Source organism: Hyaena hyaena, unplaced genomic scaffold (assembly GCF_003009895.1).
Source record: "Hyaena hyaena isolate Hyena2069 unplaced genomic scaffold, ASM300989v1 scaffold_260, whole genome shotgun sequence".
Taxonomy (NCBI): Eukaryota; Metazoa; Chordata; class Mammalia; order Carnivora; family Hyaenidae; genus Hyaena; species Hyaena hyaena.
Window position 1 is genome coordinate 36,513 of NW_024080892.1, and position 19,482 is coordinate 55,994.

At 35.5% G+C, this 19,482-nt stretch overlaps 1 protein-coding gene across 3 annotated transcripts in view; it reads right to left on the reverse strand.

Annotated features, from left to right (window-relative positions):
• CERT1 (ceramide transporter 1) overlaps positions 1-19,482 on the reverse strand; it is a 107,816-nt gene that overhangs the window by 22,547 nt on the left and 65,787 nt on the right. For all 3 annotated transcript variants that reach the window (XM_039245552.1, XM_039245551.1, XM_039245554.1), the window contains exons 7-10: positions 18,339-18,422; positions 13,060-13,217; positions 8,451-8,543; positions 1,621-1,707 (exon numbers count right to left, since the gene is read on the reverse strand). In XM_039245552.1, the coding sequence (XP_039101483.1) occupies positions 1,621-1,707; positions 8,451-8,543; positions 13,060-13,217; positions 18,339-18,422 (422 nt within the window). The remainder of the gene's footprint in view (positions 1-1,620; positions 1,708-8,450; positions 8,544-13,059; positions 13,218-18,338; positions 18,423-19,482) is intronic.

The following is a 19,482-nucleotide window of genomic DNA, read 5'->3' on the forward strand; positions in this document are numbered from 1 at the left end:
GAGAGCCTGTGCAACATCTACTGCCTATAATGAGGGAAATGATCTGAATCTTTGGAACTCATTTCATGGATTACTAAAGCATACTACTCCCAATTGTTGCCACACTATAATTATCTTTGTGATATCAATGTGTCTATTAGGCAAGGAAAATTATGGTCTGTTTAATGACCTATTTGGTAGAGTATCTACCAGAATGTCAAGAACAGACTGAAGTTAAATAGTCTCATGAATATTTTTCTTCGAAAGTTTATAAAAGTTTTCATCGATCCTTTAAAACTCTAACTTAACCACTGTATTAATATCCAGCATAGTAGGATTTTAGAGCCAGAAAAGATAATTTGAAATACCTTGTGTAACTCTTTGTTTTATATATTAGAAAACCAAGGCCCAGATAATTTAGTGATAAGTTTACAGCTACATAGTTAGTCACTTACAAAATTTAGATTGAAGTTGTCTTGACCTACTCTCCCAGAATAGAACAGCTTAGATTAAAAGAAAATCAAAATAAAAAATACCACAGTGAAGTAAAAAAAAAAAAAAAAAAAAATCAACAACAAAACAAAACAAACCCCAAAACAACAAAATCTAAAAAGTCAAACACAATGACACTCTTCCAGGAAATACTTTAAGTATCCAAAAATGGAGCTCATTTAGGAACTGAAAGTTTCCACTCTTACTTAATGCTGTATAATATCTTTTGAATGAGCGATATGCTTTATAAATTAATGTAACAACACCTTTTTATCACTTACGATATTAAAAAAACAATGAAAAAGAAACATGGAAAGAAAATGTCAGTCTTGCAGGTGATTTACCATCAGGGAGACAGACCAGTAAATGGGCCTAACAGTCATGACCACCTTAGCAATGACAAAGAATGAAAAGCCAACTTATCTACACAAGTTAATTTGTAGTATAACTGATACACTTACTAATTTATTTGCCAGATGCTTAAAGCCCTGGGGAAGTGACTAAAATTCGCCCTTAAGCACCATCTAGTGGCATATATGGTACCTGCACTATTGCAGAACTAGAAGGCAAAGGGTCATACTAATCCTGAGACTAGAGTTAAAAGATTTAAGAAATGTTTTCCTTCAATTTCCAAAAACAGCTGGGTATGACTTTTGGGAATTTGATAATGATGAAATACTGAGCAAAGTCAAAAGGGAGAAAGCAATCCAAGGTGAAGGTAGTGAAAGCTTTAAAGGAGTTAAAGAAAAATTGAATGGTAGTAATTTAGAAGAAAAAATTACATTCTTGGTCATCTTTCTTGTGATTTCATATGGTTGGTGCTTTGTGGTAAAGAGAAATTCACAGAGACTATTTTTTTTTCAGATTAAGTATATACTTGTTCTTAATAAAAAGATAATAAAGCTGGATACTTCAAGGGGAACAGGCAGAATATTTCCATTTAGTTTCATGTAAATTATGCATGCTTCCTTTAAACAATCAGTGGTTTCTTTTTCATTGCTTAGAAATTAATCAATGAAGGAAATGACTTTCAGTGTAGACAGTTCATTTTCTGGGTTATTAGGTTCACAGCTTTCAAATTCTATTTATATGATAAAATAATGTATATCAAAATATGCCTAATGTTAGAATTTTTAATAATAGATATACCTGTTCTTCTATTTTATCTTGTCTGTCAAGAGCAGCTTCAACAGCATCAAAGAATTCTTCTTCATTAATCAGACTGTTTGGACCTTCCTATTCAAACACACGGGAGAAAAAAATCACTTGATTAAAGACAATATAAAACCCTCATAACCCTAGCATTAACTCTAGAGAAAAGCTGAAATGTGACTTGACAAATATTTATAAATCAGTAAATATACAAAGTAATGTTACAAAGACATGGAACATATGCTCTGCGCAAAATCATGAGCGTCACAATTAATTAATGTCTTCAACACTCATAACAATTAATTCATGTATTCAACACTCATATACTCACTGTATACTGACCAGCACTGTGTTAGAGTGATAGTTTAGAACAGGGGCATTGGTGAACTATGTCCAGGAGTTAAATTTAGCCCACTGCCTATTTGTGCATGGCCTTTGAGCTGAGAATTTCATTTTTAAGTGGCTGGATAAGAAAAAATAGCAACATTTCATGACATGTGAGAATTCTAGGATATAAAAGTAATGTTTTGCTGGAATACAATCATACTCATTCATTTAGGTATTGTCTATGCCTCCTTTCATGCTATAGTGGCAGAGGTGAGCACCTGTGACTAAGTACCTGGTAAGAGAAAACATATTAAACTGCAGAAAATCCACAGCCAATAACAAGTACAGACAAGAGTTTTCTGAGGGGCATCTTCCTAAGCAAAGACAATTATTTCATGGAGAAAGAAAAATTGGACTGATACTTATAAACCTGGTTAGATGGCAAAGCAGTGCTTCTCAGTCACCTAGGAAATTGCCTTGGGAAGCTGTTAAATGGAAAATTCCTAGTCTCCCGTATGCAGAAATCACTTCTCAATGGGTCTTGGGTGGAGCCAGGAATATGTATGTGTAATAAGTTCTCAACAGTATCAGATGTACAATAAATAAAGAGAAAATGAAAAAAAGCAAAGTATGTTCCTACTGTGATGACACAAGTGAGTGGACTGTAAGTGGAACAATAGCTTCATGTTAGGGTAAAAGCTGAGACTGAAAAGGTAGGCTGGGTTTATGGTTCCCTAAATTTTAAAATATACAAAGACACATGAATAACTGCTGGCCTGTCTAGAGTTTTTCCAGTTAGAATGAATACCCCGTGCCATCACTATCCCATTATAAAGTACCTAGCAACATCACACCACCCCCACAACCAGGGGTGGGAGGAACTATGGTGTAATGCTCTTGTCACTTGGCACAGGCATATAGACACCTTGATTTAATGCACTAGCTCTTTTAGAGCTACGAGGCTCCTTCATGACCACTTAAAAAAAAAACACAACTTTTTTTTAGCGATAGTATACAAACAATGCGCATTTCAATGAATTATCATTAAGTTAATACAGCCATCTAATGACCAGCTGGATCATGAACCAGAACAGTAACAATACTCCAGAGGCCTCTCTCCTACAGGATTCCCTTCATAAATCCCAAACATTTCAGATATTCAAGTAAAAGCCATGTAACTCTGCTTGAAGTGAGAAAAATAGGAACTACCCCAAATCTAATCTGAATTCATACATATTTCCTAACGCTTTTAAAATTTCTACTGATCATAACCACATCTGCATTTAAAAAAATTTTTTTTTTTTTATATTTTTATTTATTTCTAGGAGAGAGAGAGAGACAGCGTGAGCAGGGGAGGGTCAGAGAGAGAGGGAGATACAGATTCTGAAATAGGCTCCAGGCTCCGAGCTGGCAGACAGCACAGAGCCCGACGCGGGGCTCGAACCCACGAAGCGCGAGATCATGACCTAAGCGAAAGTCGGACGCTTAACCGACTAAGCCACCCAGGCGCCCCTGCATTTTAAAAATTTTAAGGCTCATTCAATCTATGCATCACTTCAGTCTCAGGGGTCTAACTGGGAACTTTAGCATTAAAAAATTCTACTTTGATAAATTAAACGGGCAAATAAGACAGGTACATCTTTCCTTTGATGGCACATGGGAGGAAGAACTAAAGTAATTGGAATAAAGTTTCCTTTATTAAAAAACTGAAGCCCCTTTTAACTCATCATGCTTACCAAGGAAAAGAGCTATTCATTGTTAAATCTGTGGGACACACCAATCTTTACCTTACTTGCTCCATTAGCAGCATTTCTTACGTTAATGACGCTCTTGGAAGAGTTCTCTCCCCTTGGATTCCTGTTTTCCCAATTCCTGTCTATCTAAGCCTCTTCTCTGGATCCCTTAAATATGGCTGTTCCTCAGGGTTCTACACTTGCTCTCCCCACAGGACTTATTCATTTTTAAGGCTTTAGTCATCATGTGATGATTCCCCAAATCCACAGCCTATCTATCCATTTCTCACTCAGTGTTAGATCTTTGTATCTAATAATACCTAATGTCTCAAAATTCATATGCAACATGTCTAAAACCTGTTTCTTCCCCTATCTCTACACCCATCTAAGGCAGAATGGTGGGTCTGTTCTAGATTCTTCCAGTTTCCTTCCTTCAATCACCACACCCTTTAATCCTACTTTCTAACTATCTAAATTTACCCTGGTGTCTATTCCTACTCTCTATCTTAATTTAGGCTATCTTCAATTCTCACCTGTAAGACTGACAAGTCTTGGAAGCTCCTAGTCAATAGCTGTCAACTTCAATATTACCTGCGCAACAGGGAGCAAGATTGATTTTCTGAAAACTTCTCTTGCTTAAAATCCATGAGAGACTCTTGAATGCTGAGAAACAAACTGAGAACGGATGGATGTGGGGGGGAGGGGGGAGATGGGCATGGAGGAGGGCACCTGTGGGGATGAGCACTGGGTGTTATATGAAAACCAATTTGACCATAAACTACTTGTAAAAAAAAAAAAAAAAAAAAAATCCATTGCCCGAGGATCTGTAAGGATTCTTGTAGACCTTGCATGCCAAGCTTAACACTCCCTCCTCACAACTGGCTCCACCCTCCACAGATAAGGTCTTTCAGTTCCCCTGGGGGCAAAATATTCTTAGGTTTATTTATTTATTTTTTTTAAGCTCCTGGCTTTCAAAAGTTTTCCTACTTCTCAGCCCCTACAAGAAACATTCTATGCTGTGCACCTGGTTAGTATTTTCTCAGCCTACTCATTTTTTTTTTTAATATAATTTATTGTCAAATTGGCTAACATACATCGTGTACAGTGTGCTCTCGGTTTTAGGCGTAGATTCCCGTGATTCATCGCTTACATACAATACCCAGTGCTCATCCCAACAAATGCCCTGCTCAATGCCCATCACCCATTTTCCCCTCTTCCCCACAACCCCATCCACCCTCAGTTTGTTCTCTGTATTTAAGTCTCTTATTGTTTCCTTCCCTCCTTCTCTGTTTCTATCTATTTTTTCCCCTTCCCTTTCCCCATGGTCTTCTGTTAAGTTGCTCAAGTTCCACATATGAATGAAAACATATATCTGTCTTCCTGACTGACTTATTTCACTTAGCATAATATCCTCCAGTTCCATCTCATTCTTAAGGTTTCAGCTAAGATGTTGTATTCCTTGGGAAGCCATCCCTGACTCAAAAACCTCTCAGTGCTAACAGTGCTTCATACTTGCTTGTTAACTAGCTTGTTTTCCCATAATGTACTCAGGCAGGATCCTGTATATCCCCATGCCTAGTATAGTAGCTTGCACATATAGTAAATCTTAAGGAACGAATTTAAGATTATAAACTAATTTCTGAAGACACACATGACAAAAACCGTAAAGTTTTGTTCAATAATTAGAACATCAAAAATGTTTGATAAGAACCAAAGTAAGATCATATTCTGAGTTAGTGTCTAAAATCCATGCAAGTGTAGTACTCATACATGAAAATACAGATGGCTCACAAACAGCCAAAGGAAGTGGCAAAAGTATAAAAACAAGCCCTAGTTCATTTTAGAACTGAGTATTTCACTTGATACCAAAGGGGGGTTCAGAGTGAAAAAAAGTTAAGTGCCCTTAATAACCACGTTCTTCATTAAAAGAGAAAGAGGTATCTGCATTTCAGATGGATGGAAATCAGATCATTTATTCAACATATGCCACTAAAATAAAATATAGATTCCTATATTATACCATAATCTAAAAAAAATACAATACACTTAAAGTAGGGAATGCTATTTTAAGCACAATACCAAATGTAGCAATAAGAACATTGAAAGACTGAGGAATGACAGGAAAGTATAAAACTTTTATATGGCAAAACCAATGATCAAAAGTCTGAAAACCTAAAAAAGGAAGAAAACAAATGAAAAATGAAAAGCTAATCTTCCACATCTCCTAAATCAATAAAAACTTAATAAAAATGTTCAGGGACATGGATAAGTGAATCATTAGAGAAGAAATACAAATGGCCAATAAACATTTTTTTAAGAAAGTCATATCAATAAATAAAGCAATTAAAAAAATCTGAAACTAGTGAACAAATAAACTCAGCACAATGCTCCTCCTTCTTCCACCTTGCTTTCCACCACCCTGCCCCCCAAAACCCATGCTGACAGAAGCAAAGGTAAACAAGTATGCAACTATACTTCTATGTGGCTGGTAGGAGATAAAGTGGTACCATAATTTTTAAACACACATGGGCTTTGTTGCATTTTCTATAATCTGCCTATATGAACATCTGATTTTATTTATAATATGAACAAATTAGGTAATTTTAAAAAGTTGATAGTTTACCCCCAAAATGAACCAAAAGTAACAAAAACAATCTGTTTAGCTTCAGAATAAAAGTTTAAATTATACTAGCTTATATTTGAGTAATTTGGTTTTTTAAAACCCTAATGATACCTAATTATAGGAATTTTACACATTCTCCAAGGGATAATTGACAGCTTAATAATTTTGAAGTATCACAGGTTGGGGCACCTGGGTGGCTCAGTCGGTTAAGCATCCGACCTTGGCTCAGGTCAGATCTCATGGTTCGTGGGTTCAAACCCTGCATGAGGCTCTGCGCTGACAGCTCAGAGCCTGGAGCCTGCTTCAGATTTTGTGTCTCCCTCTCTCTCTGACCCTCCCTCACTCATGCCCTCTCTCTGTCCCAAAAATAAATAAACTATAAAACAAATTTTTTTTGAAGTATCATAGCTCAAGTCTCATCGTAATGAATTTCCACAGCTGGAAATCAATTGCAACATAAAAATACTTGGGGGTGCCTGGTGACTCAATCAGCTAATCCAACTCTGATTTCAACTCAGGTCTTGATCTCACAGTTCTCTGCCTCTTCTCTGTTCGCACACACGTGTGCTAGCTCTCTCTCAAATAAACATTTTTAAAAAAAATAGTTAATAGCAACTCTACTTTTTTCCTTTCTAGAAAAAAAATGGCGAGAAATTTTTCTTCTATTATCTTAAAAATAAACTAACCATAATTATTTTATCAGTCTATCTAAATGACATTCCTTGCCACTCCATTTTTAAAATGTGCATTTCAGGAATATCAACAATAATTAATGACTATTATCAGATATATTTCTTATACTTTTTTCCTCTAAGAAATATTGTGGAAAAATATCTTAAAATTTTAATATCAGTGTGTATATATGGAGAGGGAGAATTTATTCAATGCTTAACAATAAACAAGAGACAAGAAGATGGTTTCAGATATTTTCAAAAAATAAGGACAATGCAATGAGGACAAGCTCATGTTCTGCTATGGACAGGACCTCAAAGTATATATAACAGCACAGACTAAAATCTTTTTCTCTGTATTTTACTCAGTTTTTTTCTTGCATAAGTTGCTTTTATTAAAAACAAGAAGAATTAGAAGATAACATTAAAAATTATCATCCTCACAGGAAAGAGGACTCAGTTTGTGAGTCCGAGCCCTGCATTGGGCTCCGTGCTGACAGCTCAGAGGCTGGAGCCTGCTTCGGATTCCGTGTCTTCCTCTCTCTCTGCCCTCTCCTACTCACACTCTGTCTCTGTCTCTCAAAAATAAAAAAATTAAAAATTAAAAAAAAAATCACTTATGATAGGAGAAGATAGGATTCAGTAGACAGAGAGGGAAAGATTAGGGCTTGAGGTCCCTGGGTGGAGAAAAACACCTATTTTGGAACAAGGCTAGGAGTGTCTGAACTCAGCAAACTCCCTCAGGTGTAAGGCTCCTCTTAAGAAAGTTAACAAACCAGGGGGCCTGAGTGGCTCAGTCGGTTAAGTGTCTGACTTCCGCTCAGGTCCCATCTCCGGTTTGTGAGTTCAAGCCCTGCACTGGGCTCTGTGCTGACAACTCAGAGCCTGGAGCCTGCTTCAGATTCTGTGTCTCCGCCTCTCTCTGCCTGCCCCTTCCATGCTCATGCTCTGTCTCGCTCTGTCTCTCAATAATACATGTTAAAAAAATTAAAAAAAAAAAAAAAAGAATGTAACAAACCCCACCTACTCCCCCTTCGGATTTACCTCAGAAATTTGACAAAAGACCAAAGTAAGGCCATAGAACACTCTCATTCAATGAAAACGAGCCAATCAGGAATGGACAACCCAGCCCCTAGAACGATCAAGCCCATAAGGGTAGAACTTGAGAAGCAACGAGAGGGAAGGGAAGGGGAAAGGCTGACCAAAACCTTATAGAACAAGGACCCTTGCCTATATGATCCTCAGGCATTCACTTTCAAAAGTCCCCTCTCTGTAAAGAGTACTTTCCTATCATTCTTCCTTTCTAATCTTATATTCCAAACAACTTCTGTCTGCTGCTCATTTTGTGTCCACCTCTTCATTCTTTGAAGCAGTGAGACAATGAATCCAGGTATTCTGGTATAAAATCCTGCAACATTATGATAGATATGGCATATGTTTTCCTCCTTCTAAAATCAAAATATAACTTCATACCTCATAATCTGGTCCTCCAAAGTGGGATTTTTTCTTAAGTTCTGTCATGGCATTTTTGTATGCCTCTTCTATTCTTCTTCTCTTCTCACTTTCCTATTTTTTAAAAAAAGCAACAAGTGAAAAATTAACATCTGAAGTGGAATTTTCTCTGCATTTCACTTAAGTTTTATAATTTGGCTAAACAATAGCAACAGCAACAATAATTAAAAGAAACAGTTGACTCCTATGAAAAATGAGCATTATTCTGCCCAAGAAAACACTTTTCTCTGAGCTATACATTGCACACAAGCTACCATTTAAATCATCACTAAAATTTATCTTAAAGGTAGGTTATATATTTAAGTGTATGTATTTATTTTGCTTTAAAGAAAAAAAGCAATGAATGTGAAGAAAATAATTTACAGGTGAAATCAACGAATGCTAAAATATATTCTAAGAAAGATGAATTTCTGGTACTTTTCCTTCTGCTGGTTAAAACTATTTTAGAGCTGAAAAAGAGCATAGATTTCTACTTTGATCCTCTCCTTTAATCTATAGCTTTAAGGGGCTAAAAGACCAAAGATGAACACATAGACACATTAAAAAAGGCTGGCCCCCTCGGGCACCTGTGTGACTCAGTCAAGAGTGAGAGTAACGATTTCAGCTCAGGTCATGATCTCACCTTCCTGAGATCAAGACCGAGATCTAGCCCTGGGTTCCTATAGCTTCGAGCTGACAGTTCTGGGCCTGCTTGGGATTTTCTCTCTCCTTTGGCTCTGCCGCTCCCCTACTAGCACTCTCTCTCTCTCTCTCAAAATAAATAAACAAACATTAAAAAAGAAAAAAAAAATAGCTGGCCCTGACACCGATCTCAAACTTCTTTCTACAACAACGAATAGACTGCACTGGTCAAATGTGATAGCTTAGTCTAACAAGCTTATAAGGAATCTAATGCCTTTCTTCCCTTACCTCAAATCCTTAAGGGCTAACTTAAAGTCCACAGGAACTCACACAAAACTAACTACTTCCAAATACCCTACGTGAATTAAAGCTTGGGCAAATCAGTGAATTATTCATTGGATCCAAAGACTAATTTTGCATACTCAAGAGAAAGTGGGTCTACAGACCAACCAGAATGGCTAAAATATAAAATCAAAACATATACCCACAAAAACCTTACAATAATGAAGTGTTGCTAAGAGAGAAGAGCAAAGGAATTCACATCTATTGCTGGAAGAAGTATAAATGGACATAATCACTTTGAAAAATTGTTTGCCAATATCCACCACAGCTAGCACATACCCCATGAACCAACAATTCTATTCCTAGGTACATGCCCAAGAGAAATGAGTGAATATCACCCAAAAGGTATGTACAAGAATGTTCATAGCAGCTTTATTCACAATAGCCAAAATATAAAAACCTAAGTGTCCATCAAAAGGAAAACGTGATAAGCAACTTCAAGTCATACAATCAAATACAACAATGAAAAAGAATAAGCCACCACTAAATTTAATAATACAAATGAATTTCATGGTCAATGTTGAAGGGAAAAAAGCCAGATGCAAGAGTGTATATGGTCACATCTCAAGATGGTGGACCAGCAAAAGGCATGCAGGAACCTTCCGGGGTGCTATAAAAATTCTTTATCTTAATCAAAGTGGTGGTTATAGGGGTGTATACATATGCAAAAAAATCATCAAGTAGGACACTTAAGACTGGTAGTACACCTCACCATACTTATGCTATACCTTAACTTTAAAAACTGAACAAAACAAAATCATACAGCACAATAGTAACATTCGAAGGACTTAAGGGAAAGTGAAAAACCACATGAATACACATGAGATCCTATTAATGTAAGCAAACATTTTCAATGAATTGATTTTCTCTTATTAATATTGTTAATAAATAAAATTGTTATTCTTAGAATTTCTGGTCTTCTTGGACATGACTAGCTAACAATTAAGTAAACTTCTATAATAGAAGGATTATTACAGGTAAACAAGAAAAATTGTCACCACTAAATATTAATTTTCTATTACTCAGCTGAAAAAATAATAGAACTGACATTAGAAATCAAAGTATAAACAATACTGCTATCAAATACCTGTCATTATATCACCTATTACCTATTTAATTGCCCTTGTTAGATTTAAGCTCCTTGGGGGCCAATTTCCTGTTCATTGCTGTTTCCCCATTTCTAGCTTAGAGGCTAGCACATTACAAGCATACAAATACTTTTTGAATGGAACAGAAACTTCAGTTAAATCATATTAAATTACCACTGTACTTTCCTTCCTAATTATATGAATCACTTAAAAGACCTATTTGTTGATAAACAACTCTCCCCATTCAAGAACTTTCGTTATATAATGTGTCTTATACATATAAACATATTTATATGTATATATACACACATATGTAGGTACACTACACATACACATATCTATACTATTTATACATAGGTATATACACACACATACATACTGTGTATCACACTTACCCACACTCTTACATTTCACATAAAATGTAACTGAGATCCTATGTCAACTTAGAGAAAAAGTTACAGTGAAGAGGTGAGTAAGATTTGACATCACATCTGTAAAAAGTCTCTACAATGTAGAAGTTTCTGAATTTCACGTAATACTGCCATCTTTTGTGGCTTTTCTTTGGTTAAATATTGCATGGAGGTACATACGGGTGGCTCAGCTGGTTAAGCATCCACCTCTTGATTTTGGCTCAGGTCATGATCTCATGGTTTGTGAGTTCAAGACCCGCATCGGGCTCTGTGTTGACAGTAAGAAGCTTTCTTGGGATTCTCTCCATCCCTTCCTCAATCATGCTCACTCTCTCTCTCTCTCTCTCAAAATAAGTAAATCTAAAAAAAAAAATGATGTGTGGAAAAGCAACAAAATTCTTTTTCACAGATCTTTTATGGTCCCCCCAACAAAAAAGAGTGGATAAGACTGACAACAGTGAAGATATCCAAAAGCCTACCTCCCTTTTCAGCACTGCAAGTAAGAAACTTGATTGCTGAAAAGATGGGAAAGTCATGTTTTATTTTCAATAAAATAATTTTTATGTTAGCGTGGTTAGAGTACATGACTTGATCATGATGATCCGTCAGTGAAGGATAAACAGACAAGAGACTGGAACCTTAAGAGAAATTGCCCCAAAGTTTGAAATAAGCTAGTCTGGACAAATTGAATGATACTCTTGAACTAATGGTCTAATAGATTTAAGGGGTTGTCCTATTTACTCAATACTTAATTTTTTGTGTACACACATAAAATACTAAAAAAACTCAATTTGTTTCACACTGGTATAGAACTGAAATCTCTGAAAATATTGATAATTTGACTCTAGAATAGTAATACAATGTCTGTACCTTAAATATACATTTTCACTGCTTGTTTTTAAAAGATATATATGGCCACTCAATATGGCCGTCACTAGTAATTAAGAATTTTTTTCTTTTATGGGCACCTGGGTGGATCAGTGAATTAAGCATCTGACTTCGGCTCAGGTCATTATCCTGTGATTTGTGGGTTTGAGCCGTGCATTGGGCTCTGTGCGGACAGCTTAAAGCCTTGAGCCTGCTTTGGATTCTGTTTCCCTCTCTCTCTCTACCCCTCCCTGCTCGTGCTTCGTCTCTCTCTCTTTCAAAAATAAACATTAAAAAAATTTTTTTTTAAAGAATTCTTTTCTTTTAAACATGGGGACTTCCTTAGACACATGGTAGTATTCAAATCCTGTGGCCATTCTGCCATTATACCAGTGTTAATATTGTTTTACCTAGCTTCCTGCTCATATTGATAAGACCTTCAACTACTACAAACAATGTGACTCACTCATACATGACAAGTTTTTGACTAATGTCTGGCCTAGTATTCAGAGCTGAAATATAACATTGGGTAAAATTCTTCCAACAGCTACTTAGCATTTCTGGACCAGTCTCTGTGCCTCAGATCCTTCTTTAAATGATGGCATTAGACCAGAACTAAATCTTCTGAGACATGTTTCGGTTCTAACATTTTATTATTTTACTGATGTTGAATTCTAAATAGAAGTTTTCCTACTAAACAAATTCACTGAACCAAAGGTGACATTAGGAACTAAAGATTCATATTGTAATAGTATTATGAGTGCTGAAGTCTAAACAAAGGTGGAACCAGGTGAATATGAGGCAAATGTTCAATGAACATAATATATGTTAAATAATAGCACAATGACCCTGGAAAGTATATGTAGCTATGAACACAGTAAGTTAATGTTTAACTTTATAAACTGGTGTTTAAGTCAGCTCAAAGAACTTAAAATGCAGCTTAATGTATTTCACAATTAAGCTAGGTAATGTTAAATGGCTCATCACTTCTATTCCAAGGCATTTTTATTATTACTAAAAAAATTTTTATATTAAAATCCTACTAAGAATTTATGTTTATAGTAACTGAATACAAAACTGGTGAATCTCATTAGGAAAATGAGTTTAAGATGCCCACAAAATTTCAGATGAGTAGTACCTACAACTTTTACCAATCCCAATAGATTTTTTTCCCCTAAGAAATTAGTATAAAACTGAAATCAAATTGGATTAGTTTTGAAAAAGAAAAAAAATAAGACTTACCTTATCCAGTCTTTTTTGCCAGCTTTCTTCGCGTTTTACCATTAGTTCAATACAATGAGAAAGTGTAGCAAGGATTCCAGCAGTAGTTGCTTTAAAAGTTATCGCCTCCCCTTTAAAGTCTATACCATTAATTCCTCTTGGTGTTACATGTGGAAATACTGGGGAAAAAAAAGTTATTCACTGAAAATCTTTGTAATGAAGATACAGGTCTTTATCAAAATTTAAAACTAGAAAATGTTTAAAAGCTCAGCAAGTCAGAGTAGGCTCTTGGATTCTAATTTCCCTCTTGATTGTCAATATTTAAAAACTTCCATCCATACTCTATAAGCAAAGAAGCTTGTGTCAGTGTATGTACTTTCATAGTTTTTTTCCAGATGCTGTTTCCTGAAATCTATTTGCAGTACTGCACCCAGTGAACAAAGTGGTCAGAGGAATACTTTAACGATAATACTCTGACAGCTTTAAGCGGGACAAAACTATGGCAAGAACTACCTTACATTATGAGAGACCTAAAATTTAAAAAATATCTAAAGATAAACTGTAGAAATGAATAAGGTATGTATAATTTTAAAATAAACATCCAAAATTAAGTCTGAGAACAAGCACATGTTAAATAGCTCTTATATTTATATTTTATAATTTTAACTCAGAATTAGTCTTTGAATTAAATGAAAAATCTTACAATTTACAAGATGCAAGCAAGAGAGCATAATATGTTATACCATTCACTAATAAGAAACCATTCTAAGAGAACTCTCTAAGTGAAATAATGATACTTTCAACTTTAATAACTCCTATATGTATATGACTTAGCAAAGGTACAATCCACAAAACAAACAGATAAAATGAACTTCATCAAAATTTAAAATTTCTCCTCTTGAAAAGTACTGTTAAAAGAATGAAAGTTGCAGTTATGTAGAATGAATAAGTCTAGAGGTCTAATGTATGGCATGAAGACTATAGTTAATAATACTGTAAATTTGCTAAGACAGGAGATTTATCAATTTTGGTATCTTTTCAAAGAACCAATTTATAGTTCAACTGTGTTGTATTCTGAGCCTCTTTCTTCTTTTAGAAAAAAGGTGTTTCAGCTATAAGTTTCCCTAAGCACAGCTTTAGTTACAGCCCAACAGTTTTGGTAATTTGTATTTTTCCTTTCATTCATCTCATAGTATTTTTTTTAATGTCTTTATTTTATTTTATTTTGAGAGACAGAGACAGAGAGTGAGTGGCGGAGGGTCAGAGAGAGAGGGAGAACACAGAATCTGAAGCAGGTTCCAGGCTCTGAGTTGTCAGCACAGAGCCTAACATGGGGCTTGAACCAATGGACTGTGAGATCATGACCTGAGCTGAAGTCGGACGCTTAACCGACTGAGCCACCCAGGCGCCTCAGTGTCATAGTATTTTCTATTTCCTGATTTTGTCTTTAATATGAGGGTGTTAATTTCTACATATTTGTGAATACCCTAAATTTCTGTCATTGATTTCTAATTTTATTCCTTTGTGGTTAGAGGATATACTTTGTATGATTTCAATCCTTTTCAATTAATCGACGCTTGTTTTATGGTCTCTCCTAAAGAATGTTCCATGTACAAATGAAAAGAATATATATTTTCCTATTGTTAAGTGGAGAGTTCCACAGATGTCTACCAGGTTTGTTTGTTTGTAAGTATTTTATTTCCTTGCTGGTTTTCTTCCTACTGAAGAAAGTTCTATCCATTACTGAAAACTGGACACTGAAGTCTCAAACTATTACAATTCAATTGTCTTTTTTTCCCTCTTCAAATCTGTTCAGTTTTAGCTCTATGTGTTTTGGGGCTCTGTTATTATATACAACTACATGTTTAATTGTTATACCTTTTTGATGAATTAACACTATTATCATAAAGTCTCCCCTTTTGACTCTAGAAATATAAAGAAAAGAATGCAGAGAACATAAGAGAAGAAACTTTACTTTGGAGGTAAATGTTGTTCACAGAAGACCAAGGAAACAGTCCTTCCACCATGATTTAGAAATGTGAGATCATGACCTGAGCCAAAGTTGGATGCTTAACTGACTGAGCTACCCAAGCATCTGAGGAAGGTGTTTTCACATCCAAAAATTCCTCCTGTAGTCTACTATTCAAATTACCTTTAATTGTTTTTATTATCATCTTAGAACCTGTCTCAGTTTTATTCTATTCTTCACATCTCACCTCTAATCCTGTTCTTGGAATACATACAATTTACTATCAGGTTGGTACACTAGTTCTAAATTTTTAAAACCTTTAACATATTCACTAATCACAATATGTAATCCAGACCAAATGTTTTTAAGTTTATTTATTTATTTTTGAGAGAGAAAGAGCGCGCGAGCGAGCACGAGTGGGGTAAGGAGTAGAGAGAGAGGGAGAGAGAATCCCAAGCAGGCTTTGTACTGACAGCACAGAGCCTGACATGGGGTTCAATCCCACGACCATGAGATCATGATCTAGGCCAAAATCAAGAGTTGGGACCCTTAACCTATTGAGCCACCCAGGTGCCCCTAGACCAAAGCTTTAATGATGGTCCTAATGGTGAAAATCATTACAATGACCACTCCCAAGAATGAGGTATCATTTCTCCCTTTTCTGATGCTGGCTGCATCTAGCACTAAGATTCTGTCTTTTTTTAAGAGATGACTGACACTCTAGTCCCATGCTATGATCAAGCAGTATCAGATTTAATGACTACATGTTATGTTCACTTTGCCAGATTATATACAAAGCTTCTAACTCATTTCTAGAGGTTAGCCACAGAAAGATATTTCCATTTATGGTGACTAACAAGAGTTAATTTCCAACAACACTACGAAAGGAATTATTTTCTTTATTTTAAAAGTTTTTATTTTTGGAGAGAGAGAGCACAAGCACAAGCAGAGAGGGGCAGAGACAGAGAGAGAGAGGGAGGTATGGGAGACAGAATCCCAACCAGGCTCTACATTGTTAGCACGACACCTGATGCAGGGCTCGAACCCACAAACCATGATATCTGGACCTGAGCTGAAATCAAGAGTCAGATGTTTAACTGACTGAGCTACCCAGGTGCCCCAAGAAAAGAATTATTTTATTTTAATGTTGTTTTATTTTTGAGACAGAGACAGAGAGAGAAAGAGAGAGAAAGAGAGAGAATATGAACAGGGAACAGGCAAAGAGGGAGACACAGAATCTGCAACAGGCTCCAAGATCAGAGCTGTCAGCACAGAGCTTGACGTGAGGCTCAAACTCACGAACCGCGAAATCATGACCTGAGCCAACACTGGACACTTAACCAACTGAGCCACCCAGGTGCCTCAAAAGGAATTATTTTAAACAGTGCATTCCACAAGTATACTTTAAACATGACTCATGATCAAAAAATTATGCAAACATCTTGTCGGGTATTTCTCTAAATGACTTTAATAACCTTGTCTACAGTTGCTTGATTTCAAGTCTCCAGAAAAAGAGAATGGACGTTCTCCTCAAATGTCTGGAAATTTGGCTACCTGTTCACATTTAAGAGTAAGTTACTAGAAGCTCTGTAAGCATTAGCAGGGTTTTAAAATTAACAGACTTCACTGAAGGGTGATCTGATAGTGAGACAGCTTCTTCATGGTAGACATAGAAAATCTCTATAGGTCCTTTCCCTGTGCTCATTCAACATCTACAGAGTCATGTTCTATTTTGTATCAGAAAATATAAGTCTGGTTGATGGGTATTCTGGACACAGGGCAAAAGAAGGGAGCTTCAGTACACAGACTTTCATTTAGTGGCTAGCCACCAGAGTTCTTGGAGATAAAAAGAACAATGAAATTGTTAAATTTCAATAATCAGTTTGTAAATTTCTGCATAATCATTTTTTGATAGGCCAATACAACTATCTTTTACTATGCTAGGTATTCCAGAATCTAGAACTGTCCACTTCAATTTCTACAGAAAATAAATTTTTATTCTATTCTGGGGTGTGTAGGTGGGGTGGCTGACTGGGCTGGAAGACTGGACCTGCAACGCTTACGATTTCTTTTAACAATTTTTCCAATATCCAAACAAAATATTTTTCCATTAAGGCAGATTATTTATTGTGAAATTAAAATATAACTTGAAATAATCTTCCTTGAATAATCTTCTAATTTAATAAAGATAAATCTAGATGGGTCGATAAGGTTCAACATTTCAGTCCCAAGTTTTAAAGATAACCTTGTAGTAAGAAGCTAGTATTTAGCAAGACTGGGAGGAGGGCAGGTCATAAGGAAGAAGAAAGCTATGATGAAACTAAGAAACAGGAAGAGCAAAAAGGAAAAAGTAGAGGGGAGAGAAATATCAGATTTTAGTATCAATAAAAGAATATTCTACTGAGATCTATGAAACAAAATTAATTCCATGCATACAACAATTTGAAAAATTATTTAAAAACAGGACACAAATTATACTTCATATTCTTTCATAATGTTAGCAAAAATAGGCACAATTAGATTAACTTATTCTCCTCACAAAGTCTTATTATTGTAACTTAAAAATTTTTTACAAATCTAATCCAACTTTTTCTTAGGATATTTCAAAAGAAGAGTACTGACTATGGATCACAGGTTTCTGGATTTTTTTGGTTTGTTTTCAGGTTGTTTTTTTAAGATTCCTCATGTAAATGATAACATGCAGTATTTGTCTTTGGCTTATTTCTCTGTATTTAGGCCCTCGAGCTTTATTCATGTTGTTGCAAATCACAGGTTTCTAATGAACAATTCAGAATTCCATTTAGTAAGTTAGCCATTATAAATACAGCAACAATAAATGGGTATATGAAATAAACCACCTTGCTCCTGGGTCTATAAACAAATTCACGGTGAAATCAGAGCTATTTTTAATAACTTTCCTTTAATAATACTGATTATATACTTTTTAATACCAGTTGAGTGGAGGCAGAAAAGAATGTTAAACAGGGAGAATATACTGTAAATAAACATTCAAATTATATTATAATGCCCCCCCCACAAGAAATAAACTTTCACTACTAGAAACTGATTTTATAAAATACTGGTGAAATAAGCAAGTCAATGTCTGGAATTTAGAATGAGTCTTTGTTAGAGAATGATTTGTCACTATTATTTAATGTCAGAATGTGTATTTTACTCACATCTCTTCCTAGAAGAAACTTTCACTTTCCAGTAGTTACAATGCTTTTAAAAAACTACTCAATTAGATAATTATTCTTGTTATATACTTAGTTATTATATAACTTTAGAAAGTACACTTAATCCAGCCAACCGGAAAAAATATACTACTTACACTTTTCCTTATTGCCATTAGTATTATGCAAGAAGTCTCCATCAGAACGCGTTGTAGGAAAGTCATCTTCATCATCTTCTACCACTAAATAAAATATATTTTAGGATATTAGGATTAAAGGAAATAGAATAACCAGTTTGTTCTTATGTTGGAATGAGTCAGTATATTCTGGATTCTGTGAGTACAAGACCTTATTTACCTCTGTATTTTCAAAGGTTGTCAAGGTATGCCCAACAAACATGCTGTGGAATGTCTTTAAATACAATACATTATTAGATAAAATGTACCCATTCTCATTTGTGTAAAGGATAATATTGAGATATGAATTATTTTGTTCTTTAGTCGTCCTATCCCTTCCTACCCAGCTTGGGGTGATTTCATAAGTCTACCAGAGAGGCCTGCAAGGGTTGAGCAGGACTGTAAGAGAATAAGTTACATGCAAGAGATACCTTAACTTGCCTCTTGGAGTTCTTAAATTTACTATTTCTGCATGTGTAGCGAAAACAGAATGACTTATAGGTATGATATCAATTTGCATTCATCCTCATGTGTCTGTGACTGGACATCTCTTTTAACTTGCCCTGTTCCAGAAAAAACCAGAATCCCCTATGTTCTCTTTCTGCATACCTCTTTGTTTGTTCTATGTTCTATCCCTTTTTCTACAGCCCAACATACATTAATCCTCTGTATTATGTATTTCACTCTTAATGCAAATTTATAAACCTAAGCTCCCCAACTTTATTCTCTGCTATCACACTTAAAAAAATTTTTTTTTCATGTTTATTTATTATTGAGAGACAGAGACAGACAGAGCACAAGCATGGTAGGGGCAGAGAGAGGGAGACACAGAATCTGAAGCAGGCTCCAGGCTCTGAGCTGTCAGCACAGAACCCGAGGCGGGGCTCGAACTCATAAACCATGAGACCATGACCCGAGCTGAAGTCAGATGCTCAACTGACTGAGCCACCCAGGTGCCCCTCTGCTATTACTTTTTTAATGGTTTCTTTATTTTCTTTTTAGGTACTCTCTCTCTATATAAGAAGTCTTCGTTCTAAATTAATGTTTTACTTCTTGTCTATATCTCTTTACATCAGGAGTAATTTCATCCTACAACAAACATTTAATCTACTTTAGCTATCTCTCC